This window comes from Pelophylax lessonae (assembly GCF_965119305.1).
Source record: "Pelophylax lessonae genome assembly, chromosome: 9".
Lineage (NCBI taxonomy): Eukaryota > Metazoa > Chordata > Amphibia > Anura > Ranidae > Pelophylax > Pelophylax lessonae.
Genome location: NC_138776.1, coordinates 29,239,332 through 29,265,158, shown reverse-complemented (window position 1 = coordinate 29,265,158; position 25,827 = coordinate 29,239,332). Strand labels below are relative to the sequence as shown.

The 25,827-nt window shown below is 43.6% G+C and overlaps 1 protein-coding gene across 1 annotated transcript in view; it reads right to left on the bottom strand.

Moving 5' to 3' along the window:
• Nucleotides 1–25,827, bottom strand: part of LOC309564184 (ovostatin-like) — a 213,213-nt gene that overhangs the window by 69,091 nt on the left and 118,295 nt on the right. The window contains exons 18-22 of the mRNA XM_082268816.1: nucleotides 20,337–20,415; nucleotides 10,001–10,232; nucleotides 7,910–8,033; nucleotides 6,146–6,264; nucleotides 2,473–2,524 (exon numbers count right to left, since the gene is read on the bottom strand). Of these exons, the coding sequence (XP_082124942.1) occupies nucleotides 2,473–2,524; nucleotides 6,146–6,264; nucleotides 7,910–8,033; nucleotides 10,001–10,232; nucleotides 20,337–20,415 (606 nt within the window). The remainder of the gene's footprint in view (nucleotides 1–2,472; nucleotides 2,525–6,145; nucleotides 6,265–7,909; nucleotides 8,034–10,000; nucleotides 10,233–20,336; nucleotides 20,416–25,827) is intronic.

Below are 25,827 nucleotides of genomic sequence, written 5' to 3'. Positions count from 1 at the left end.
GGGGGGTTCTTTACTGTTAGGGCTACAAGATTGTGGAATTCTCTACCCCAAGAGGTGGTTTCTGCGGGTAGTATGGTGGCTTTCAAAAGACTCTTAGACGTACATCTCAAGGATCAGAACATTCAGGGCTATGTGAGATGATTACAGCCATACACAGGTTGAACTGGATGGACTATTGTCTTTATTAAACCTCACCTACTATGTACTATGTAACTAAAGGTACAGGCCGACTTTGCCGCATTGAGGGGCCAATGGAAGGGGCCATGTATTGTAAAATCTTGGATGAGAACCTTCTTATCTCAGTCAGAACACTGAAGATAGGTTGTGAATGTGACTTTTAGCATGACAATGACCCAAAACATACCGCCAAGGCAACAAAGGAGTGGCTCAAGAAGAAGCACATTAAGGTCATGGAGTGGCCTAGTCAGTCTCCAGACCTTAATCCTATAGAACATTTTTGGAGGGAGCTGAAACTTCAAGTTTCTAAGAGACACCAAAAAAACCTTAAGGATTTAGAGAAGATCTGTAAAGAAGAGGGGGCCAAAATCCCTCCTGATATGTGTGTAACCCAGACACTAACTACAAGAAACCTCTTACCTCTGTGCTTTCTAACAAGGGTTTTTCCACCAAGTACCAAGTCATGTTTTGCTTGGGGATCAAATACTTACTTTATTCATTGAAATGCAACTTAATTTATAGCATTTGTTTTTTACTGCATTTTCGGTTGATATTCTGTCTTGTGGTTACATAGTTACATAGTAGGTGAGGTTGAATAAAGACAATAGTCCATCCAGTTCAACCTGTGTTGAAATAGAAGGTTAATCAGCTATAGCTCACAGGAACCCCTAGCAACCTCTGGAGGAACCCTAGGTTAAAAATGGCTGGCTTAAAGGTTAACTAAACCCAAGAACAAAAATGCAATATATTGCAGCTTACTGTTCTTAGATGTGATGACTGTTGTTTTTTTTTCTAAGATAAGAACATTTAACCACTTTACCGCTGCTCACTAGATCTCTACTGCGGCAAAGTGGTTCGATAACGTCTGGCGACGTAGACCTACGTCGCCAGACGTTCCCCTCTCTTGGCGGCTCGCGCGCGCCACTGGAGGCTCGCTCCCACTGTATTTATTCACAGCGGGAGTCGGGCCAGGGGAGGAGCAGCGGAGATCGCCACTGCTCTTCCCCGATCGTCGGGGAATCGAGTCTGGAAATCCGCCCGCTTGTGTAAACAAAGCAGGCGGATCTCCTAAGTGACAGGCAGGGTCAGATTGCAGGGTTCAGCATAGCTGAACCTGCGATCTGTCCCTGTGTCACTCAGTCACCTCCCCCCACACATGTCAGTAAGCACCAGGCATACATTAACCCCTCCCTCTCCAATAAAATTAACCCCTTCCCGGCCAGTGTCATTTTTACAGTAACAGTGCATATTTATAGCACTGATTACTGTAGTAATGTCACTGGTACCCCCAAAAGTGTCAAAAATGTCAGTCAAGGGTCCGATCTGTCCGCCGTAATGTCGCAGTCCCGCAAAAAAAACGCAGATCGCCACCATTACTCGTTAAAAAAAAAACACCAAAAACAACAGAAATCTTTCACTTAGTTAGTAAACGCAATAACTTTTGTGCAAACCAATCAAAATACGCTTATTGCGATTTTTTTTTTTTACCAAAAATATGTAGCAGAAAACAAATTGGCCTAGAATTATAAAAAATTTTGATTTTTAAATTTTTCGGGGGGGAATTTCATATAAAAAAATGTGAAAAATATTGTTATTTTTTCAAAATTGTCGCTTTTTTTTGTTTATAGCGCAAAAAGTAAAAATCGCACAGGTGATCAAATACCACCAAAAGAAAGCTCTGTTTGTGGGGAAAAAGGACGTAAATTTCGTTTGGGTATGGCGTTGCATGACCGCGCAATTGTCAGTTAAAGTCGCACAGTGCCGAATCGCAAAAAGTGGCCCAGACGTAAGACAGCAAAATCCTCCGGTGGTAAAGTGGTTAAGCAAATATAGAAAATTTCTGTTGACCTTGCCAGAAATGCATTGCCCTTGGCACTTTCTGTGAGCTGCACCGAAGAACATCATTCCTTCTAGCTATTTTCCTTAACTACGAATTGCCCTGCCCCCCTTGTAATGGAGATGGAGAAACTGACATATTTGTGTCAATCATTGCTCCATCCATAGATACAGTGGAGAAGTGATGTAGCCCCCCCAGAGACAAAAATGTTGCTTTTTGCAGGATTACCAGTTGAAAATAAGGTAAAAAAAAAAGCTTGGACAACAAATTGATTGCAGCCATCACACCAAGGACTAGTTTACAGTATTACACTTTTTATTTTGGGTTTGCATACACTTGAATGCTCACTAGATCCAAGGGATACAATAAACACTCTATCCAAAGTACTATATGATGGACCATTATGACTGTCCTGGAAATCCCAGATGTGGGTAACATCTCAGGAACCTTCCTCTTACCTTTGACACACACAAAATCAGTCTTGGTCACTTCTTGTTTGACGCCTTCAGCCTTAAATAAAAACAAAAAATGTATTTTTATTTTGTAATGTCCCATTAATAAACTATTAACAATATTTTTAATACATACATTTTTAATACATAGCTACCATGTGTATAGAATTCAGTACCATTATTTACAGTATCTCACAAAAGTGAGTACACCCCTCACATTTTTGTAAATATTTTATTATATCTTTTCATGTGACAACACTGAAGAAATTACACTTTGCTGCAATGTAAAGTAGTGAGTGTACAGCTTGTATAACAGTGTAAATTTGCTGTCCCCTCAAAATAACTCAACACACATCACTTAATGTCTAAACTGAAGGCAACAAAAGTGAGTACACCCCTAAGTCAAAATGTCCAAATTGGGCCCATTTAGGCATTTTCCCTCCCCGACGTCATGTGACTCGTTAGTGTTACAAGGTCTCAGGTGTGACTGGGGAGCAGGTGTGTTAAATTTGGTGTTATCGCTCTCACTCTCTCATACTGGTCACTGGAAGTTCAACATGGCACCTCATCAAAGAACTCTCTGAGAATCTGAAAAAATGAATTGTTGCTCTACATAAAGATGACATAGGCTATAAGTAGATTACCAAGACCCTGAAACTGAGCTGCAGCACGGTGGCCAAGACCATACAGCGGTTTATACAGCGGTTTAACAGTGCACGTGCTCAGCATCATCTCCAAATGTTGTCTTTGGGAGATAGACGTATGAGTGCTGACAGCATTGCTGCAGAGGTTGAAGGGGTGGGGGGGGGGGGCAGTCTGTCAGTGCTCAGACCATACGCCGCACACTGCATCAAATTGGTCTGCATGGCTGTCATCCCAGAAGGAAGCCTCTTCTAAAGATAATGCACAAGAAAGCCCGCAAACAGTTTGATGAAGACAAGCAGACTAAGGACATGGATTACTGGAACCATGTCCTGTGGTCTGATGAGACCAAGATAAACCTATTTGGTTCAGATGGTGTCAAGCGTGTGTGGCCACAACCAGGTGAGAAGTACAAAGACAAGTGTGTCTTGCCTACAGTCAAGCATGGTGGTGGTAGTGTCATGGTCTGGGGCTGCATGAGTGCTACCGGCACTGGGGAGTTACAGTTCATGGAGGGAACCATGAATGCCAACATGTACTGTGACATACTGAAGCAGAGCACACCTCCAAGAGGACCAATGCCTTGCTTAAGAAGCTGAGGGTAAAGGTGATGGACTGGCCAAGCTTGTCTCCAGACCTAAACCCTATTGAGCATCTGTGGGGCATCCTTAAACAGAAGGTGGAGGAGCACAAGGCCTCTAACATCCACCAGCTCCGTGATGTCGTAAAATATTGATGGCCACACAAAATATTGACACTTTGGGCCCAATTTGGACATTTTAACTTAGGGGTGTACTCACTTTTGTTGCCAGTGGTTTAGAAATGAATGGCTGAGTTATTTTGAGGGGACAGCAAATTTACACTGTTATACAAGCTGTACACCCACTACTTTACATTGTAGCAAAGTGTCATTTCTTCAGTGCTGTCACATGAAAAGATTTTAAAAAAATGTAATTAAATGTGAGGGGTGTACTCACTTTTGTGAGATACTGTAATATTAAGTAGTACGTAAATGTAAAAAATTAAAGGAACGCTTTTTAATCAGGGCATAGCATCAAGTCAATTCAACTCCGGGGATATTGATCTGGTCAGTTAAGTAGCAGAGAGGGTTATCAATCAGCTTCAGCTGCTTTGGGGTTAATGAAATTAACAGCAGGTGCACTAGATGGGCAACAATGGGACAACCTCCAAAACAGGAATAGTTTTACAGGTGGATGCCACTGTCATTTTTTTTTCCCTACTCATCTTTTCTGACTGTTTTTCACTTGTTTCACATTTGGCTAGGGTCACTGTCACTACTGGTAGCATGAAGCGATACCTGGACCCTAGAGAGCAGACTTTCCAAACCTTTTCAACACAGAGGAACCCTTGAAATAAATTTCTAGTCTCTGGGAACCCCTGCTAAAAATTAAAAATCTACAACTCATGACACATTTGTGTGACAGTCAGTGGTAAGAATGCTCCTTACTCTTGTCATCATTGGGAAGAATTACCCCCTTACATATAGCTAAAAGGAACAATGGTGTCATTGGGAACTTATCTGAGAAGCAGAAATCGCCCATTGCTCAAGGAACCCCTAGCAACCTCAGGAGGAACCCTAGGATTCCACGGAACCCTGGTTGAGAAACCCTGCTATAGAGGTTGCACAGGCTGTCCAACTCCTCCAGGATGGCACATCAATGCGTGCCATTGCCAGAAGGTTTGCTGTGCCTCCTAGCACAGTCTCAAGAGCTAGGAGGAGATTCCAGGAGACAGGCAGTTACTCTAGGAGAGCTGGACAGGGCCGTAGAAGGTCCTTAACCCATTAGCAGTACCGTTATCTGATCATTTGCGCAAGGAGGAACAGGATGAACACTACCGGAGCCCTACAAAATTACCTCCAGCAGGCCACTGGTGTTAATGTCTGAGGAAACAAACAGAAACAGACTTCATGAGGGTGGCCTCTAGTGGGCCCTGTGGTCAATGCCAGGCACCAAGGAACTCTATTGGCATTTGCCATTGAACACCAGAATTGGCAGGTCCACCACTGACGCCCTGTGCTTTTCACAGATGAGAGCAGGTTCACCCCGAGGACATGTGGCAGACATGAAAGGGTCTGGAGAAACCATGGAGAACCTTTTGCTGCCTGTAACATCGTTCAGCATGACCAGTTTGGTGGTGGGTAAGTGATGGTCTGGGGAGCCATATCCATGGAGGGATGCACAGACTTCTACAGGCTAGACAATGGCACCCTGATTGCCATTAGGTATTGGGATGAAATCCTTGGACTCATTGTCAGACCCTACACTGGTGCAGTGGGTCCTGGGTTCCTCCTGGTGTATGACAGTGCCCGGCCTTATGTGACGAGATTATGCAGCCAGGTCCTTGAAAGTGAAGGAATTGATACTATTGAACGGCCCCCTCACTTGCCTTAAATCCAATAGAACACCTCTAGGACATTACGTTTCGGTCCATGCGATGCCGCCAGGTTGCACCTCATTCTGTTCAGGAGCTCATTGATGCCCTGGTCCAGATCTGGGAGGAAATACCTCAGGACTCCATTCGTTGTCTCATTAGGAGCATGCCCCGACATTGTCAGGCATGCATACAAGCATGTGGGGGCCATACAATCTACTGAGTACTATTTTGATTGCTGCAATGAAATTGCAGCAAAATGGACTAGCCTGCTGCATTTTTCACTTTGATTTTTCGGGGTGTCTTTGAATTCAGCCCTCTGTAGGTTGATAATTTTCATTTCCATAAAACGATGTGGCATCCTTATGTTCCTAAAACATTACCCAGTCCATATCAATATAGATATCCAGCATGATATTTTTCGCCATTGAGATCTGATGTGTTTTCAAAGTGTTCCATTAATTTTTTGACCAGTATATATGTATATATATATATATATATATATATATATATATATATATATATATATATATATACAGTATATATATATATACAGTAGATATGCTATAATTTACTGCTATTTGTAATTTTTGTCTTTTTTTTTTTGTCATTTTTATTCAAACAGACCTCTTTGTCCACTCACCACCACTGTGAAATTCTGCACTATAGTGTCCTTGCGGTTTGGTTCATTAGGATCGGCGGGTCCCTCACACGACTCACCAATATTAATTGTTTCAGCCGTCACAGTGACATTAGATACACCTGTACAATTAAATCACATTTCATCACCATCTTCACAGTATACATTGGCGTGGACATCACAACCAGGAGATGCAATGACCAGAAGGCAGATATGGGCGAGGGACTGGTGAAACTAAACTATAGCAATACTGACATGTTGAGGCCTCTTTACCTGCGTGGCATTGACAATATATGCAGTACCTTGATCAGATTTCACCTTTGAAGAGAAGCAGCTGGAAGCATGTTCTTTGTCTTATTTATCATAGGCTTTTATGTTTTTTGGTGCTGAGTCCAAATAAAATTGGGCTTCTCTTTTCCTCCCCAGCACTTCTCACATCAGAACTTCTCACATGCTGAAAATCTTCTGTGGAACTCTCTTTTATGGCAAATCACTACCTTGGCAAGTCTGTACATGTCATTAGGATCCCATGATCCTTCCCTTTCCTAAAAGCAATCTCCTCATTATGGTGACCTTACCTACCATTTAACTACTGTTAGAAGACTTGCTTACTAGGTCTATCCCTTCTGCTTTCAGATTGTAAGGTGTGTTAGCAGAATTCACATTAGCTGGGTCTCATGTAGGCTCCTGTCCTGGCCCTTGTATTGCCTTTGTACAGTTCTGCAGAATGTGTTGTGTAGCACCCTCCTAGTTAGGTAGGTGCTAGGTAAATACATCTGTTGCTTCTGCTGCCTATCAGGGGAGCCTGATCTATTAGTTTGTCTGTCACGTGTTTCCAGGGATGATTCACTGGGTCTGAGGGAGTGTCCCCTCTGTATCCAATGAGGGAGCTTGTTGGACAGTGGAGGAAACCTAGCCAGTGGCACATCGTGTTTTATGGCAGTCCCAGTGGGAGGGCATTCCTGCAATGTATCCTGGGATTGAACATAAATACCGAGGGGACATGTGACAGGGCGTCTTTGGCGGGAAGCAGAGTCCCAGGAGGAGGCAGACGGCTGGTCTCTCCTCCTGCAGGTGTGTGGAAAGTGGTTCAGGCAGTCGGTCTAGTGAACCGGGTGTGGAGGTGAGCTGCAGAGGATCCAGAGTGCTGACAGTGGAGTTGGTGGCAGAGTCTCTCAGGAAAAACAGTGTCATGAGTACTCGGGGATTTGCCGCAGGGTCTGCCTAGGAAAGGGGACCACTCCAGAGAAGTCAGGGGATCAAGGAGCTAGCTCCCATAGGAAGTTTAACAGTAAAGGGGGTGCCGTTTAGTTGACGCTGAAGAATAGGAACAAAGGGGGTGCCAGGAAGGGCCCTGGAGATTGTTCTGCAGTACAGTACAGTTTACCTTAGTAAGTTCACTCAATTCTATTTCACTGCTTATGACAAGGTGAAGCAGCAGCCTAGCCGTGACTAGCGTTATACAGTGCTACTCAGCGTTACTCAGCGTTAATCAGCATTAAACAGTCGTCCCAGCTAAATGTGCCAAGTAATATAAAGTTGCAGTATCCCACTCATTCCCTTCTCCCATCCAAGTTCTCAATAAAAACACAAAAATCAAAGCTCCTAGGCTGGTTCCTGACTGAGCCAAAATCACTTGGGGAATGTTGAACTGTCATGTTGTTGCCAAAGGCAACCCAGGGGAACCCGTAACCAGCAGCTCCCAAGGGAGTAGTGCTACAGTTATAATCTACACAGCAGTAATAAAATTAGTAATTCTTCTATTACCTATAGATGTGGCATTTATCTTCCAGGTGAAGAAGACTCTTTCCTGTCCACATACGCATTTCACAGGGTCCCCATCAATAAATTCCACGGCATATTCACCCGATGACTGTAAATCTACACGTACCTTGGGAACCATAGTAAATAAAAGTCAACACTCAAGTTTGGAGAAGTATCAAGACAGCCCTTTTATCTGGGAAATGATATGCCTAGAATCCTAAATTCTAATCTACACATATAGAAACTCTGTAGCCATATGCAAAGTCCTTATAAATGAATTTATTCCCAAAGGAAGATATTAAAAAAATCTGTTTTTAGTCTAGAAGTTTAGTCTAGAAGTCCAACATATCAAAGACCAATCAAGTAAATATGTAGTAAAAATCTTCAGTTTCTTGTCTATGTTTTAATTGCGCTTCTTATAGTGAAATATTGCTTACAGTATCTCACAAAAATGAGTACACCCCTCCACATTTTTGTAAATATTTTATTATATATTTTCATGTGACAACACTGAAGAAATGACACTTTGCTACAATGTAAAGTAATGAGTGTACAGCTTGTATAACAGTGTACATTTGCTGTCCCCTCAACATAACTCAACACACAGCTATTAATGTCTAAACTGAAGGCAACAAAAGTGAGTACACCCCTAAGTCAAAATGTCCAAATTGGGCCCAATTAGGCATTTTCCCTCCCCGACATCATGTGACTCGTTAGTGTTACAAGGTCTCAGATGTGACTGGGGAGCAGGTGTGTTCAATTTGGTGTTATCGCTCTCACTCTCTCATACTGGTCACTGGAAGTTCAACATGGCACCTCATGACAAAGAACTCTCTAAGAATCTGAAAAAAAGAATTGTTGCTCTACATAAAAATGGCCTAGACTATAAAAAGATTGCCAAGACCCTGAAACTGAGCTGCAGAACGGTGGCCAAGACCATATAGCGGTTTAACAGTGCACATGCTCAGCATCATATCCAAAGGTTGTCTTTTAGAATTAGACATATGAGCATTGCTGCAGAGGTTGAAGGGTTGGGGGGGTCAGTCTGTAAGTGCTCAGACCATACACCACACACTGCATCAAATTGGTCTGCATGGCTGTCATCCTAGAAGGAAGCCTCTTCTAAAGATGATGCACAAGAAAGCCCGCAAACAGTTTGTTGAAGACAAGCAGACTAAGGACATGGATTACTGGAACCATGTCCTGTGGTCTGATGAGACCAAGATAAACTTATTTGGTTCAGATGGTGTCAAGTGTATGTGGCCACAACCAGGTGAGAAGTACAAAGACAAGTGTGTCTTTCCTACAGTCAAGCATGGTGGTGGTAGTGTCATGGTCTGAGGCTGCATGAGTGCTACCGGCACTGGGGAGATACAGTTCATGGAGGGAACCATGAATGCCAACATGTACTGTGACATACTGAAGCAGAGCATGATCCCCTCTCTTCAGAGACTTGGCCAAAGGGCAGTATTCCAACATGATAATGACCCCAAACACACCTACAAGAGGACCACTGCCTTGCTAAAGAAGCTGAGGGTAAAGGTGATGGACTGGCCAAGCATTTCTCCAGACCTAAACCCTATTGAGCATCTGTGGGGCATCCTCAAACAGAAGGTGGAGGAGCACAAGGTCTCTAACATCCACCAGCTCCGTGATGTTGTCATGGAGGAGTGGAAGAGGACTCCAGTGGCAACCTGTGAAGTTCTGGTGAACTCCATGCCCAAGAGGATTAAGGCACTACTGGAAAATAATGATGGCCACACAAAATATTGACACTTTGGGCCCAATTTGGACATTATAACTTAGGGGTGTACTCACTTTTGTTGCCAGCGGTTTAGACATTAATGGCTGTGGGCTGAGTTATTTTGAGGGGACAGCAAATTTACACTGCTATACAAGCTTTACACTCACTACTTTACATTGTAGCAAAGTGTAATTTCTTCAGTGTTGTTACATGAAAAGATATAATAAAATATTTACAAAAATGTGAAGGGTGTACTTATTATTGTGAGATACTGTATGTCAATATTGGAATGTTGCTTATGTCATACGCCCACCAAATAACCAAAAGTTTAGAAGGTAGTCATTGGTCACCTTGGCACATTTGTTCATGTAGTTAGCGACAGAACCCACTAGAAGCATGATTTCTCCACGGACAATTGAATCTGGAAGAGAGAGGTCTACAAACATCTTCTGAAATGAAGTGAAGTTGGCTGGGTATTTGGTCATGCCAAAACCTTGCTCGCTGGAGTGACACACCGCATCACATTTCCACTTGGTGATGGTGCCTGGGACCTCAAGAGGAACCGAAGCCAGGCCACTTTCCCTGAAGAGTGGAGAATAGAAGAAATGGTTTACTGTGTGTAACAAAGCTGCTATCTTATTTCAATCAAGAGAAAAAACTTAGCTGGCCATACAGAAGTAATAGCTAGAAATACCAGCCTTTTCTCCTATCTTCCCTGATCTCCCCTCCCCTTCCCTTTCTTTCCCAAGTCCTTGGCTGACTTGCAAAACTATAGTAACTGTCTTCTCCATCATGAACAAATATCAAGAAAAGGATTGGGAAACCCTAATGATTGGGGTATACAATAAATTTGGCTTAAAATACCAAAAAAACTCAGATGTATCATCCCTTTTCTTCAAGCTTAACAAAATCCTGGAGAAAAAGGTCTCCTTTTATTGGCATGTACAGTCTTTCAACAACTACATCAAAGAGGACATCAATCCCTTTGGACTTTGTCCAGATTTTTTCCACTTTGGACAACTTGAGCCCAAATTTTAAAGATGAATGGGAACAGGTTCATAAAACATGATCAAGAAGCCTAATGAACCTCTTAATTCATTAATACAATTCCCGCCGAAAAATCTTAGACCACCAAATAGATGAGATTGACTCCAAACTGACCCCACTGAAAAGTCATATAAAAACTTTCCCACATATGACAAGGAACAAAAAGAACACATTGAGTCGTTCATTAAAGGGATAATAATCAGTAAAGAAAAGACGTTTAACAGAGATAGAACAGCATTCCAATATTGTAGAGCATATAAGTGGAACAGACAGCATAGACAAACAAGATCCAGGCCCAACAGAGGGCTACCGGATGATATACAATTGAATTCCTCACATGCCTCATCTAACACTTCTCTTTTCTCCCACGGTTCTTTCTGGCATAAACAATCATGAAAAAACAAGCAGCTGATTGGTGATGGAACCCATGGACAAACGCACAAACACGCACTCTAGAACAATCCACTTCAAGTTCTATTCATGGTCTATCACAGGTGGTAGGTAACACACCGGGTGGTGAACCCTCTCCCAGCGCCTTAAACCCTTCCAACATTTCACACCCTGGCACTACTCACTCCTCCGCTATATCTTCTTCCAACTCTCAGAAAATCCCACTAGGGTATTTTTTTGTGCAGCCAACCAAGGAACCAACTTCTCCCCCGATAAATGCACAATAAAGACAGTTGGTTTTCATTCTACCCAGGTAGCCACACCTTAAACATTGTAAATTTGTTGATCAATTTATTGTCTGCCACTGAAAGGGATGTCCTTTCTGCCCAGACATGAATATTGACAAATTTTAAACAATTAAAGATATCCAACTTTTCGCTAGAAAACTGACACTAAAAATTACCTATTTGAAAAATAGAACGGGACGCACAACACAAGATGAGCAAACCGACCCAGGTGCCTTAAAGTGGAGTTCCACCCTAAATTTACACTTACCTCCATCTTCTCGCTCCGGGTCACCTGAAAAACAAATGGATAATCACAATTTTTTTTTTTTTTACTTACCTTGTAAAGAAAATATACTTACCTTACTTCCTTCTTCCTCCCCTCGGTGGCCACGGCGATTCGTCACTTCCTGGCTTTTGCAATGATTCCTGGGAGCTGAACGTCATCGCTCCCAGGAATCAATGCGCCTGCACCGGCCCCGACGTCAGTTCCGGTGCGCGCACGTCGTTCCCTTCTAAACAGCTTCTGGGCATGCCCAGAAGCTGTGGAGGGATGACGCGCGCGCACCGGAAGTGACGGCGGGGCCGGTGCAGTGCATCGTGGGACCGAAGAAGAAGGAAGAGGACGCCGAAGAGGATCGCGCTGGCTTCAAGCTGCCCACACCTGAGATGGCAGCGCTGGAGAATACTTTTTCAAGGTAAGTATTTCTCCTAAAAGGTAAGTGCAACCCGGGACAGATCAGAGGCTAGCCATTGTGGAATGTACTAGCCCTGACTGTCCCGGGGGTATTTTTATTAAAAAAAGTATCCCCTGGGTGGAACTCCGCTTTAAACACCCTGGTTCCCCTATTAGAAGAGAACAAATCAATCAATCTATTTGACCGTATAGATTTAGAATTTAATGTCCATTGATGACACCCCCCCCCCCCTGCCTCAACCCAGCTTAATCCATCTAGTTTGAAAAATAAATCAGACTTTTTTCCCTCTAATTCTAATATAGCTGCCTTTGTCAAAATGACTAGTGAAGATATTAGAAAGTTACCAATTAAAGTTGAAGAGGGTAATCTAACTTACCAGGAAAGACAGGCTCTTAAATTACTATCGTATTGATCATGGACAAATTATAATAATCAATATGTTTCTATGTGTCAAAAAATCTTATCTAACAAATCCTGGTACTGTCCTATCTTACACACGGTGATTGATACATTTCAAAAAGATTCTATAAATTAGTTGATCTATCTTACCTTAATAGAGTTATAACCAAAAACCAATGGGAATTTGTACGCACTACCTTTCCCCGAATTCCTACCTTCTACTCCCTACCTAAACTACATGAAATTGCCACTTGTTCACCAGGAAGACCTATAGTCTCAGGCAATGGATCTCTAGTAGAACCGGCAGCAAATTCAAAAATGTAAATACACCAAATGACATGATACAAAGCTGTGATCCTAACGCATTACACTGTATCATCCCATTTCACCACTGGATTTCACCTGGTGACTTTTCCAGTGCCCTGCTGGTGCTTTTCCAGTTCTTTGTGCCTGAAAAATAGAGAACGACCATGGCATCCAAAAAGCATTCTTTTTGTGCCAAAGCGCTTTTAGACGAACTGGAAAACAGCGACAGCGGAACTGAGTTACTTGAAGAACTGAGCGATAGCGATTAGTGGGAAAATTCGTCATCAGGTACAGAAAGTGACGGCAGCGACGATTCTGATGTCTCTTTCTGGCACATCGCTCCGTTGGAAATTCTGAAGAATCATTTCATATACTTCCCAAATTCCACAAGCTATGTGCCAGAAAGAGACATCAGAATTTTTTGGACGCCATGGTCATTCAAAATTTTCCAGGCACAAAGAACTGGAAAAGCACAGGCAGGGCACTGGAAAAGTCACCAGGTGAAATCCTGTGCTGAAATGGGATGATACAGTGTAATCTGTTAGGATCACAGCTTTGTATCATGTCATTTGGTGTTTTTACACTTATTAATTTGCCGCCGGTTCCACCCCCCTGAGTCGCAACACTTGCAGGGAGGGAACTGGAAGGCAAGTGCTAGCAATCAGCCATGCACAGAGTGGGGAGAGACTGTGAGGAGGACGGCGGGGAATCGCAGGGAAGGTGAGAAACATTGCGGGGTAATCCCGAGTGTGGCTCGGGGTTACCGCTTTTGGTACTGAAAATTAACCCCCAAGCCACACTCGGGAATACCGCCAGGGAGGTTAGAGATCCTTGAGGGAATTACGGTTTCCCCACCAGCCCTTTTGGTACCTTTGTACGTAGAAGCGTTATATAGCTGAATACTACATGACAGTGGTATTTCTTGTATTTGCAAAGTTCTATCTCAGCGTAGCTGTCATGACTGGCAGTACAATGAGTTTGTTGTTGAGTCTCTCAACTTTATTTTGAACTATAATTTTTTTGAGTTTTGATGGGTTCCATTTTCTCCAGGTGCTGGGAGTGGCGATTGTGAACATGTTGTACCCCATCGTACGCGATCCTGTACCTGGGGGAATGGGAGCGCAGCCTTTTTTAATCAGTGGAGATGGCGGCCTTTGGCGAACATGTGGCCCTTTGGTACTGTTACATTGATGATGTGTTTGCGGTATGGGAGGGCCCCGTCGATCTTCTTCAGAACTTTCTAACCAGTATCAACAACAACTCATTAAACCTTAGCTTCCCCATGACATTTGAAATTAAATCAATTCCATTCTTGGATGCAATCTACAAGGATGACAACGGCTACCTTTGTAGCAGCTGGTATCACAAACCTCCAGCGGGAAATAATATATTTCACACTACAAGTTTTCACCCAAAAATCACTAATAAAGTTCATACCCTACAGTCAGTATTTACATATTAAATGGAACTCTTCTGATGTATGCACTTTTAAACTTGAAGCAGATCAACTCAGAGCCCACCTACTCTTGAGAGGTTATGAGTGGTTACTCCTCCACATGCCTCAAAAAGGCATATAGACGCGCTCTGGCAAAACCTAGACAACAACTTATGCATTACAAAAAACCAGAGACATCAAAAAGTATTCCAACTCGTCATATTACCACATTTTCTAATCAACACAGTCAACTGTGAAAGATCATCCAAAAACATTGGCATCTCCTAACTTTATAAAACTGCATCTGGAGTATTCTGTCCAGTTAAGGTCGCCAGTCCTCAGGAGGGATGTGTTGGAGCTGGAGAGAGTCTAGAGAAGGGCAACTAAACTAATTAGGGGATTGGAGGACCTTAACTATGAAGAGCGTCTGCAATCGCTTGATTTATTCTCCCTGGAGAAGAGACGCCTGAGGGTGGTCATGATAGCAATTTTTAAATATCTCAATGGGGATCTGAGCATAGAAAAAAGCTGTTCAGTCGAAGGGATTGCATGAGGACTCGAGGGCATACAATGCAATTAGAGGAGAAGTGTTTTAACCTCAGGCAATGGGGGGGGGGGGGGTTCTTTACCGTTAGGGCTACAAGATTGTGGAATTCTCTACCACAAGAGGGGGTTTCTGCGGGTAGTATGGTGGCTTTCAAAAGACTCTTAGACTTACATCTCAAGGATCAGAACATTCAGGGCTATGTGAGATGATTACAGCCACACACACCTACAGAGGTTGAACTGGATGGACTATTGTCTTTATTCAACCTCACCTACTATGTAACTATGTAACTAACCATAGACCCCATGGTCCCTGGTCCATGGTTCCTAATTCACCAGCGATAAATTTAGATGGGTGAGATCATTTCAGGACCACCTTGTCCATAGTGAATACAATCACACTGGCATCCAATGAAGATCCCCTTCAAATACCCCGGAACCTTCCCCTGCGGGGGCTGTGGCTATTGCCAATATATGTATACGAACTGAACCCTATGTTAACCAATGGCGTAAAGTTTTAAGCAAAACATTAAGCCAACTGTAGAATCAAAGGTATAGTTTACATGTTGATATGTGACTGTAACTGCGTCTACATATGTAAAACGAAACAAGAGTTCTGGCACTGAGCATACCGCCACATTCTTAGTATGAAATCAAAAAACAGCGAACTCTCCTTTGGGAAACATGTGATTGCCTTACATGGGGGAAATTTCCCTAAAATTCATTTTAAATCTTGAATAGGATCCATCCAAGTTTTAGGGGCAGGGATTGGAACAAAAAACTGCTCCAGAGCGAATTGGGATGGATCTTTCAACCAAATGTGACTGTTTTCCAAGGCCTCAATGAGAGTGCTTTATACAAACCAATGCCATTTATTGGGACCTTCAATACTGCACACATTTTCCTGTACCGTTCCCCAGATCTGTGCCCCGATACAATCCTGTCTCGGAGGCCTGCAGACAATCCCTTGGACTTCATAGCTTGGTTTGTGCTCTGACATGCACTGTTACCATTGGGACATTATAGAGACAGGTGTGTGCCTTTCCTAATCATGCCCAATTATCTGAATTTACCACAGGTGGACTTCAATCAAATCATAACCAGTATGCACCTGAGCTTAATTTAGGTGTCATGGAAAAGGCTGTGAATACTTATGTACATGGGATTTTTTTTTATTTTTATTTTTAATAAATTTGCAAGGATTTCAAACAAACTTCTTTCATGTTGTCATTATGGGGTATTGCTTGTAGAACTTTGAGGGAAAAAACTAAAAAACTGTCTGTACATTTGTATGGTCCTGAAAAAGCCGTGGGCGAAACGCCTTGACCAGCATACTTTTTAGAATTTTAACATCTGCACAAACTTTTTGGATATGTGTTATTATTGTTTGCTATATGTATGATGTACATGGCTCAAACAAGTAGGGGATATTGATCTCCTGTACATGAGCTGAGCCCAGTATGAGCCAGCCTCGTTATTGTATGATATATGATTTTAATACTTATTAATAAATACTATTTTACATAAACTTCATGTACTAGATCTTGGTCTCATGGTGTGCCCTGAAAGTCCACATATTGACAGTGGTTCCATGTGAACATCTGCTGTCTTGCAGTTTTCAATAACCTGCAAGCTTGTTATCAATGTGTCATGAACTATATTTCTATGTAGTAGAATACATTTTTTCTGTATTCTTTATGCTGCAATAGGTGTATTTTTCCAGAAATGTTTTTATCCTTTGAGCATTAATAAATATTATCTTTTAATTTTTAATTATTACTTGACAATTCTTGGATAGTGCCTATATAGTCCCAATCCCAGAGGGTTATTTTTATGCTAGCTGGCCATACACGGATAGAATTTTGTTAGATAATTTTTGTTTTTGTAACGTTGGGGTTGAAGCAACAATCAAGTGGACCATAGTGGCTAAAGTTTGTGTAATGTACCTGATCCGAGGCCAAGGTGCTGAGAGGGCTCCCCTTGTGGCTAAGTACGGCACACCCCTGAAGGTGGTACAGGAGGTGTAACACCCAAAGAAGCACAGGTTGCCAATAGATTACTGCAGAGCTGGGCCGGTGGTCCCCTGGTGGATGCTGGAAATGACAGGATACACAGCAAGGAAGATGTCTCTTGGGAAACTCCAGATGTGCTTGGCAAACTTGTGCACACAGGAAACAGGAGTAGAGGCCAGGCGGAGGGTCAAACATGGGTAATCTATCCGGGGGCAAAGGCAGGTAGCGGAAATAGGAACTTAGCCGTGGTCACAACAGGAAGGCAGGCAGGTAGTGATAGCAAAGTCCGTAAAGCAAGTTGAGGTCATACACAGGTGATTAAACAGGAGCAAGGTTGGTAGAGAAAGCCAGAGGGTCAACACCAGGAGAAGGAGATCATATAGGTCAACAACAAGCCGGGTCACAATAGGAAATCCAAGGTAAGTAACTACTCACTAGGGGGGGGGACCTCTGGGAGAATCAAGGATGGAGAAAGATCTGGGGGTCCTACTAGATAACAGACTGAGCAAAAGCATGCAATGTCAAGCTGCAGCTACCAAAGCCGACATGCATAAAAAAGGGATATACACCAGAGATAAAACTATAATTCCTGCCACTGTCACAGTGTATACTGTCCAGTTCTGGATACCAGTCCTAAGAAGGGATGTTCTGGAGCTGGAGAGAGTCCAGAGGAGGGCAATGAAATTATTAAGGGGAATTGAGGACCTCAACTATGAGGAATGACTACAGGCACTAAATGTGTTCTCGCTGGAGAAGAGACACTTGAGAGGGTACATGATAGGGATTTACGAATACTTCAATGGTGAGCCCAACATAGCCCAACATAGGAAAAAAGCTATTTAGTCTTGGGGAGTGTAAGAGGACACAGGGCCACACAATGAGATTGGAGGAGAAGCGGTTTAACCTTAAACTACGCAGGGGGTTTTCACTGTCAGGGCGATAAGGATGTGGAACTCTCTTCCAAATTTGGTGGTGGCAGCAGGGAGTATTGATATTTTTAAAAGATTATTGGACGTGCACCCTAAAGAACACAATATACAGGGATATGGGAAATGATTATCGTCACTGACACACACACCTACACAGGTTGAACTGGATGGACTATTGCTTTTATTTAACCTTACCTACTATGAGATATTCAGAATAACAAACAATTTAACAGATCTATATTTCCCCCAACCCACTCTACCCCCAATTCAAAATCCTTTGCTTAATTATCTTCAAACTACCAGCTATTATCACCGCATTTTCTCCTTCTGCATAACATGGTAGCTAACAGAGCCAACAGTTATTATAAATGTTATCCCCATTTCTGTACAGAAGGTTTTACATGCGTAGCCATGTAAAGGAGTGGTGTTGCAGTACAATTTTTCGCCGGGGTATTGTTCCTTTAAGAATGGTGCTTAGTCTCTTCTATGACAAGGGTGAGTTGGATTGTGGGGAATGTAGTTTGAAGAAATATGAAGACTATGCAGGATGGAACTGGGTGAAATACACTCCCAGGGAGCCGAAGAATCCGCGGAGGATGATGGGAGAGAAGATAAATAGGGGGTGGAGTCGGATGCGCACTCCCTTGTTTCGGGGACCTGGTGGAGAGCAGAGGTACTGAGAGAGGAGCAGGACTGTTGCTGTGAGTGGAGTGATCAGAGGCTGAAGCCTAAACTGAGAGAGAGAGAGCGCATCCCAGAGACAGCGGGAGTCACGGTGAGGTGACCAGCCCTGTGCGGAGGCCAGTGGAACTGAAACGGTGTGGAATCGGGTGAGAAAGAGTCTGTGACACAGCACAGAGAAAGGGAGAACCCTGAACGGCTGATACAGTTTCCAATGGACACCTGAGATACTGTAGTGCCTGGCGATAGGAGAACCGCAAGTATATTCAAAGTTACACACACTGATCATATTTAAAGCAGAACCTGGATTCACTTATATCCCTTTTCCCAGTGGATTACAAATGTCATTCATATGAATTACCAGAGCTCCAGCTGCCGGCGAAGAGTTGCAAGGCCTTGCTAGGACAGTGACTCTAGTAATTCATTGCTAAAGGGGGCCCCCTACAGGTGTTATAGCACATTATTGTTGCTAGATTGAAGATTGAACTACATTTATATTGGTACACTGACATTGTTGAGTTACACAAATAAGTTCTAGCTATATGCAGTCAGTTTAGGCAGGACTGTCTGCCAGTCACTCTCACAAATCTTTTGACAATTGACATATATATTTAGATATTCATATATCTATTCATAACTTGCTATATTGTTATTTCCTGGATTTTGTGTCTTGGGTTCCATATTTTACATTTGGGACTCGGGGAATCAAAATCTCATCATATTCCTTTGTTGCTTGTCCAGTTGTGTTGAATGTATATTTCTTAACCTTTTACTTGAATTCAGTAAACTAATATACTGATACCCAAGTGTCACGGATATCATTACATTAATATGTCTGAACCCATAGTACCTATCGGGTCGGAGTCACCTCAGGGTCCAGGGAGTTTGGAGGAAGTGCAACTACCCAGCAGCCCCCATGGGGGTCGTGCTACACATGCATAGATTTGGTATTTGACATAATGCTCCTGCTCTAGGCTCTTACATAGGCTAATTGTGTAGGTGTCAGTTGGGGCCAGGGGCAGAAGGGGTATGTGCCTGGGCTCAGAGCAGATATAAGGGGGATAAGCCATGCTTGAAGCTTTGTCTGCTCTATTCTCTAGCGCTTCAATGACAGGGGCCACTGCAGTGTCCCTCCTATCAGAAGGAGTAGGGGCTGATAGCGGTTTTAATTCTGCCCTGTTCTCCCTCCAATAGCAGTCTTTTGTGGGCAGAGGGGAGTGGGCACTGAGAAGGAGTGAGGGAGGATTGCCCTTCTTCCTGTTTCCCTTGTCATGTCACATATCACAAGACCTGAGATTGGAAGAGAGGATGCATTAATTCCTGATGGATGCTGTGCTGAGAGGAAGGTCTGAGCTAAGTGAGTAGACAGTGGATTGGGGGCTCAGCCCCAAAGTTCACCCCTCCTCCTCATATTCCCCCGTGAGCCTCTTAGCCTCCTCTCCCTCTGATTGGCCTTCAGTCCCCCTGCCTCCTTTACAGCCACCCTAGATCACTTTAGATCACCTCATCCCATTGACAGGGGCCAAAGCAGTCCCCCTCAGACTGACACCTCAGACACAGAGGCATTTATCCTTCCAGTGACACCACCGAAGCAGAGGCATTTTTCCTTCCAGTGTTATCACTGATGCAGAGACATTTTTTTATTTTCGGTGATAGCACTTTCAGTGCAACCACTGACACAGGGACATTTTTGTTCATCCATAGAGACCATTTAGAATATTTTTCTTTTATCCTAGTGATTAATGCGAAGCAGATGGATAGGAAAGGCAGGACAGGTGTTCATTTTATTCCAGAGTTGGGCTTTTAGTAATAACCAAGCATGGGTTACTCGTCCCGCAGCCATTTTGCACTTGTTAGCTGCATCCATCTCTGAAATTGTATTGTATGCACATTCCTGCGCCAGTTTATGCCTCCTTCTACAAGGCCACAAAAAAAAAAAAAAGAATACCCCAAACTCACCCAACCAATGTGTTTGCAAAAACCCACACTTCTGGAAAGTATTTCCGTAAAGTGGTCACCTTTGCGGCTCCAGTGTTTCCTAAAAAGCAAAAGTACAGAAAACACTTGAGTTTATTTAATGGAACACGTCCCATGCTCAAATTAGTTCCCATGTCACCACACACATAAGAAGCCCTGCATGTGACTTAGTAAAAAATCAGAATTTAAATGTTCTTTACTTTGCCTATAAAAGGAAAAAAATATATATTCCATTCCTATGTTTAGCTGCACAGATACTAGTGAATATACTGTAGATGAACCCAAGTACAGGAGTTGAGCCTTTATAAATATGCCCCGTCACACATAACAGTATTGTTTCAGCCTTGTCCTAGTAGTATGCTGGTTGTCAGTTTTGGGAGCCCAAAGGAGTAGTTCTCAGCTTAGAAACAGGGAATCAGAGCCAGGTGGAATGTCAGGAAAACTGCCAACATCCCAATTACTGAAAGAATACAAGTATTGCATGTAATAGCAAAAGAAAAAACCCTCAGGGACTTTTAGGCAGTTGAAAGACAAAGTAGTAGAGTTTAAATGACTGACACCAATCTATTGGTTTATAATCATAAAAACAGTTAAAGATCCATAAAACATGAATACAAAATGCAAAATACAAAAATATGTATAAACAAGAAACGAAATGGACAGTAACCAAAACTATGGGATACAACCCACAATAGCTTTCTCAGGATGGACTAGCTAGGGGGATTCTGTAGTGCAGCCCGACATGTTTCGGATTGATTCCTTCTTCTGGGGGTTTTATTTGAGGGTACACAAAATTCTATTTAAAAATAATGAAAATTAACATATAAAGGAACAGACCATCTATAGTAAATGACATAATATAGTCAATATACACTGCTCGAAAAAATTAAAGGAACACTTTTTAATCTGAGTATAGCATCAATCAATTAAACTCCTGGGATATTGATCTGGTCAGTTAAGTAACAGAGGGGGTTGTTAATCAGTTTCAGCTGCTTTGGTGTTTATGAAATTAATAACAGGGGCACTAGATTGGCAACAATGAGATGACCTCCAAACCAGGAATGGTTTTACAGGTGGAGGCCACTGAAGTTTTTTCCCTACTCATCTTTTCTGACTGTTTTTCACTGGTTTTGCATTTAGCTAGGGTCAGTGTCACTACTGGTAACATGAGGTAATACCTGGACCCTATAGAGGTTGCACAGGCAGTCCAACCCCTCCAGGATGGCACATCAATACGTGCCATTGCCATAAGATTTGCTGTGTCTCCCACCACAGTCTAGAGTAGAGAGCATAGTGTAGGTTCCAGAAGACAGGCAGTTGCTCTAGGAGAGTTGGAAAGTGTGGTAGAAGGTCCTTAACCCATTAGCAGGACCGGTATCTGCTCCTTTGTGCATGGAGGAACAGGATGAGCACTGCCAGAGCCCTACAAAATGACCTCCAGCAGGCCACTGGTGTGAATGTCTCTGACCAAACAAAAAGAAACAGACTTCATGAGGGTGGCCTGAGGGCCCAACATCCTCTAGTGGGCCCTGTGCTCACTGCCCGAATGACATTTGCCATTGAACACCAGAATTGGAAGGTCCGCCACTGGTGCCCTGTGCTTTTCACAGATGAGAGCAGGTTCACCCTGAGCACATGTGACAGATGTGAAAGTGTCTGGAAAAGCCGTGAAGATTGTTATGCCGCCTGTAACATTGTTCAGCACGAACGGTTTAGTTGTGGGTCAGTGATGGTCTAGAGAATGGCACCCTGACTGCCATTAGGTTTTGGGATGAAATCCTTGGACCCATTGTCAGACCCTACGTTGGTGCAGTGGGTCCTGGGTTCCTCCTGGTGCAATGCCTGGCCTCATAAGGCAAGAGTATGCAGCCAATTCCTGGAGGATGAAGGAATTGATACCATTAAATGGCCCCCACACTCATCTGACATTATGTTTTGGTCCATCTGATGCCACCAGGTTGCACATCAGTCTGTTCAGGAGCTCAGTGATGCCCTAGTCCAGATCTGGGATGAAATATACCAGGACTCCATCCACCGTCTCAAAAAGAGCATTCCCGATGTTGTCAGGCATGCATACAAGCATGTGGGGTCCATATAAACTACTGAGTACCATTTTGAGTTGCTTCAATAAAATTTCAGCAAAATGGACTAGCCTGCTGTATCATTTTTTCACTTCAATTTTTGGGGTGTCTTTGAATTCAGCCCTCTGGAGGTTGATCATTTTAATTTCCATCAAACAATGTGGCATCCTTTCCTTCCTAACACATTACCCAGTCCATATCAGTATAGATATCCGGCATGAGATTTTTTCCCATTTAGATCTGATGTGTTTTCAAAGTGTTCCTTTCATTTTTTTGAGCAGTGTATGCATATAACACGCTTACATTTGTATAATGATAAAAAAAATATACGTAGAAGCCTTCAAATGAAGCTGGGGTGACACATGATCTGATTCAAAAGGAGGAATGTAAATGCCTGTGCCAAATATGCACCACCACAAGGACCCATTCAGAAGGCCCCAGCCAGGCTGCCAGCGACAACCGCAGGCTCAGGAGGGAGATGCAAAATTTGAAAAGAAAAATCTATAAGCAAAAAAATGCCCAAAAAAAGTTTGTATGGATGTATAGTGATTTAAACAGACTAAGCAGTGAATATAGAATGGCCAGATTGGATAAACTGAGAGTGAGTTGACTCTCATAAAAACAAAACAGTTGTAGAGAGTCGGGGAGGCTGACCTGTACACTGCTGCAGATGAAAAAATGTCCTCAGAGAATCCAAACCCAGTCCCAAATGGAAGAGATCACCAGATGGGGCTGGGCCGAATATATTTAGGCCATTTTCACACTTGCGGACCATTCAAATCTGCCCGTCATTTTTTCAGGCGGATCTAAACAGATGCCCTATGCATCTCCATGGGGCATGGGATGTCAGCGGAGACATGTCCGCTGACATCTGATCCGATCCTGTCCGTCAAATCCAGATGGATGGAAACCCTATTTTCCATCCGTCTGGCGGATCGAATCGTATGGGATGGGATGAGAAAGGACAGCGCGGTCCGTTCTCATCCGATTCCCCCATAGAGAAGAGCGGGGACCTGACAGCCCTGTCTCCGCACACAGCGCGGAGACAGAGCTGCCATCCGCCTGAGAATGATCCCGCTGAGAAAAACGGAGTCTGCAGATGGAGCGGCAAGTGTGAAATGGCCCAAGGAGGTTTCTAGCTCGGGCCTGGGTGGACCTGGGCGGGCCTGGGTGGACCTGGGCGGGCCTGGGTGGCCCCCCCCCCGGTGCAATGAGGCACCACACATTGCTGCGCTGCCGACTTGTTGCCAGACAACAACCATGGCCGGGACGCCATGGGTGCAAGGTGCAGTAACCCCTACTGCCTGAAATACAGGGCTTCCCCAAACAGGACATCCCTAACCTGTTGGGCAGAGTACATACAAGGGAGACAATGAGCGAGACCTCCAGTGAGCAGAGAGGTGCACTGCAGCTCAACCTGTCACAAAGAAAGGGGGCAACGAACATAAACAGTAGTATACTGATAGGAAATATGCACATGTCCAATGCAGGTGGTTACAATGGTTGTAGGGGGAAGTACGTTTTTTTCAGTTAAAGTAGTTGTAAAGGCAGAAGGTTTTTTTATCTTAATGCTTCTGTCAATCAAAGTCAGCTCAGCGGCGCCATTGGCTTCCGCTGCTGTCAAAGTCAGCTAGCCAATCAGGGAAGAGGGGGTGTTGCCTAGCAACGTGTCGGTGGCACCCGGCACCATTCCGCTGAGGGGCAGGGTATCCCTGCACATCATCACAGTGGGGAGGCCACCCAGGTCCGAGCTAGCCCTCTCCTTGGGCCAAATGGCCAGGTGTAACGGATCAACCGACACCCATTGACGGAGGCTCCTAGTGCTTCCCTAGGGCTCCAAGAACTCCACTAGACACCATAACCACTTCAAACCCCACGGACCGACGCAGCTTGGTTGGGGTCTCGCCGTCTCCTACACACCCTGGACCTACGATACGGCTCCAGGTTTCCGTGAGGGAACCTATCTTTCCCCAGAGAGTGCAGCTGTAATGTTCCGGTACCTTTGGTACCCTAAATTACACTTTCCACAAGTGTATGCGCCCCACCATTTACTTTTGGAAAGGTGCGTATACACCTTTAAGACTGGAGCTGTCATCACCCAGCGCCGGACTAGATGGCTATTTAAAGCGCCGGCTCTCACTCACATGTGTTCGTTCAAACACCCTTACCTGGATGCTAACCTTGCTTGAAGCTTCCATGCTTGCAAGCTTACTTCGCTGACGGAACCTCGCTGCGCTGATCCCTGTATCCCGCTACTGGATCATCCGCCTCTCCTGAACCACCCTTCGGCTGTATCGCTAATAGTGCTAAGTACCCCGCAGGGGAATTCTCTATAAACTTATACTAAGCTTACACTATCTAGCTCTGCATAGTAAAGACTGTTTATCACATCTGCATAACTAGATTGCTAGCTCTTGAGACTACTGCTACTTTTCTGCACTGGGTTGATCTCTTTTGTATGTCCACCTGCTATCCTATCATCTGCTATCATACAACATTGCTAAACCTTCCTGCATCCATCTGCTACTGTCTCACCTTCAAGTGTCTATCACCTACCACCTCCACTCAACTTATCCCTCAACCTTCATCATTGTGTTACCACATACATAAAGTCACTCTAGGAACCAGCTTGCTAATTGTGTGTATTTACTGGCTGAAATAAGACCTTCCACACATGATGAGTCATTGAGGTTGGGAATGGTATCTCAGCATATCTCTTACATGACTACTGACGTGGAACTATTTCTGCAGCTGAAAATCCACACCATATAAGAAACGCAGAAGCGTTACAGATTGAACGAACCAAAAAATGGATTCAGCAGAAATAACCACTCAGGTGACACAATTAAAACAGCAAGTATCTGCGTTAATACACGCACTTGCTGAATTAAAAGAAGACAATCAGGCTCTGTCGCAGCAGGTAATTAGACTGACACAACTTACCTCTGCTCAGTCCCCTGAACCCAAGATAAATCCCCCTTTGGTATTTACAGGCGATCGCAAAAAATTTTGCGAATTTAAAAACGCATGTGAGTTATTTTTTTTGCTAAAACCTCGTACCTGCCTTACTGATCACATTAAGGTTTGTACTATTATTTCTTACCTATCAAGTGATCCTCGAGCCTGGGCAGATTCTCTTTTTGAGAAAAACGACCAGCTTCTCAACTCCTATGCCTTGTTCCTGGCAGAGCTCACTAGCCTATATGATGACCCCAATAGGCAGAGTACTGCTGATCTTCAGTTAAGATCCTTGAAACAAGGACGGAGGCCTGTAGAAGACTTTGTCGCAGAGTTCAAGAGATGGACCCTTGATTCAGAATGGAATGATGCATCTCTGAAAACCAAATTTAGGCTTGGCCTATCAGAAGCCGTTAAGGACGAGCTCGCCCGAG